The 2,438-nt window shown below is 49.8% G+C and overlaps 1 protein-coding gene across 1 annotated transcript; it reads right to left on the reverse strand.

The window, feature by feature from the left end:
* Nucleotides 1-247: 247 nt before the first annotated feature.
* On the reverse strand, nt 248-1,771 carry LOC123140765 (uncharacterized). The gene is made up of 2 exons (XM_044560051.1): nt 942-1,771; nt 248-854 (listed from the first exon to the last, which is right to left on the reverse strand). Exons 1-2 carry the CDS (start codon nt 1,727-1,729, stop codon nt 266-268), a joined length of 1,377 nt encoding a protein of 458 aa, XP_044415986.1. The 5' UTR covers nt 1,730-1,771; the 3' UTR covers nt 248-265.
* Between the last annotated feature and the right edge of the window lie 667 nt (nt 1,772-2,438).

Genomic DNA, 2,438 nt, shown 5'->3' on the forward strand with positions numbered 1-2,438 from the left:
CTTCTATCAGTATTGATGGTAGCACCTTAGAACGGAGGAGGGAGGTTGATGGTTAAATTTAGACATGCATGTAGACGGGTCCCAGTACGAGATCCAACGATGGACATTAATCAAGTTTATTTCTGTTGAGATGTATGCAACAATGTTCTAGCAAAACCATCATTTGTTCTCAAATTTTTACTATAATAAAAATCAATCATTCTCGTGTATATAAACAAAACAAGAAGAACTGAATATGCTGATTAAATTTCATAGTATCATTAAACTAGTTGTCTGATAGTTCACCGATCTGGCATGGTGTGTATGGAAAAGACATGCTTATATCATAGGGACTTTCCGTGGGGAAGCACCCCAGGTCTTCAATATTGGAGCAATCGAAATGATAAGCCACTACTCTTTTAGAGGGTGTATGGACGAAGACGACCTCATGGTTAGGGTGAAATCCAAGTAGAGAAAGGGCATATCGACGGGGGATATATGCAGCATCTTGTGGCTTATAGTAGTCGAAACCCCAATCAAATTCCTCTTTAATTGGTGCTTTGTTGGCGTCGCCGTGATCATCGACATTGCCATATTCGGTGGTCCAGGGCTTATTATCGTAATTCCATGGAAAATCTGCCAAGAGAGGCTTAAGATTGATGTCGTGCAGCACCCACTTCATCTTGCTGCAGGATTCATCGAGTAACAAAACCTTAAGTCCATACCCATCATATCCGTAACATAAGCCGTCAAATGCATAAAGGAAACCACAATAAACTCCTTTCTCCGATCTTCCTATATAAAAGTTTTCAGAATGTGGATCACAACCTTTCGGCAGGTCAATCAGTTGGTACTTGCTATTTGACAAGTTTATTCTGCAGAAATCAAGCAATTGTTCTATTAGCCGTGCATCAAACCCACAACAAAATTAAGCTAGCAATTCAATTACCGGACGTGCTTACTTCATAAGAAATTCATGCTGGTAGACATAAAGTGCTCCCCGCCAGTACGCGGCATAATTTTGGGCTGTTGGTGGAACATCTAACATATAGCCAATGTTCCCGGCAGCCTCCCCTTCCCGAAGGAATGTCTTCTCCTCCCACTGCTTTGTGTTGGACGAGTAGACGTGGAAGACAAATGTCGACGGTGGCCATTCTCGTTCTTGAATTTCATCGGATGCCAAATGCATGACATCAGGGGAGGGATAGGAAGGTACATACTTGATTGAAAAGACCTCGTACTCCAGCGACACGGTCGGGTCAAACACAATGTACTGATTATGGCGGTCCTTGCCAGACTCGAGAAACCAATCGGCGTCCTCCATGCCAGGGGTGAACATGGGCGGGGGAGGAGGCAAGGACGCCCACTGTCGTGTGGCGGGATTGAGCACCCTCATCTCGTGGTAGCCCAGCAGGAGGAGTCCATTGCAGTGCTGCACGATCGTCAAGCATTCGGCGTCCTTGGTGTCCAGGTAGTTGAAGGGGGCGATGGCCAGGGATGAAACGGGTGAGAAGTATCTGTGGGTGCCTGAGTTGTAGCTGTGCATAACGGTGAAGATGCCCGCCAATAAGAGAGGGAGGAGGTCTGCTCGAAGCAGGCGATAGGTGTCGATGATGTCGCGCCACGCCTTGCAGACGCAGCGGGATGCGGCGATGTGGCGCGGTGACTGGAGACGACGGAGGACGTCAGCCAGCACATCATGCGGTAGAAGCCGCGTCACGTCCTCCGTCGTGGACCATGTCGCCGTCATGATCTTTTTCCCGGCGATGTGTGGGGTTCCAGGAGCGCACCAACGGCGATCGATCTGTATAATTGCCTTCGCACCTGTCCAGTATATAATCATGATAGGTAAGTACGTACATGTATCACCGACTCGGTTATGAACTCGCGTTATATATGCAAAACCACACGGTCAAACTGAAGACGACTTGGTTTAGCCATCGGTATACATCGTTAGGGGAACCTCGTAGTGAATTCTTTTCTTAGGGGAACCTCGTACTGAATTCGAACTGTAATAATGTTGGTATGACACACATCTGATTTGCCATCGAAAACAAACGAACGTGATGTGCGCTAGCTGCATCGTGGGTGGGATGGATGTTACGCATCACTTTCACACCGCCATCCATCTGCATTGCACCTTCGGTTGAGCGACATGTGAATATATCACCGGAAAACCCCCCTTCCCCTCCCGATCACTCCCGCAAGCGACGCAGAGGGGAAACCCTAGCCGTCAGTCGTAGGGCCCCCTCCTCCTCAACTCCCCCATCGCCGCCGCCAGCTCGTGCTGACGGGCGAAGTCCGGTCAGCCTCGGCGGCGGTGGGGACTTTCTTCCCCTGCTCGCTAGGGCCGACAAGGGTCAAGTTCAGCGGGCAGCGGCGCGGCGGTGGCGGGGCCGGTGCCTGGTGGCGGCGCGTTGGGATCTGTGTTGTTCTGCGCGGATGCGCCTGGAGGTGTG

This window comes from Triticum aestivum, chromosome 6D (genome assembly GCF_018294505.1).
Source record: "Triticum aestivum cultivar Chinese Spring chromosome 6D, IWGSC CS RefSeq v2.1, whole genome shotgun sequence".
Lineage (NCBI taxonomy): Eukaryota > Viridiplantae > Streptophyta > Magnoliopsida > Poales > Poaceae > Triticum > Triticum aestivum.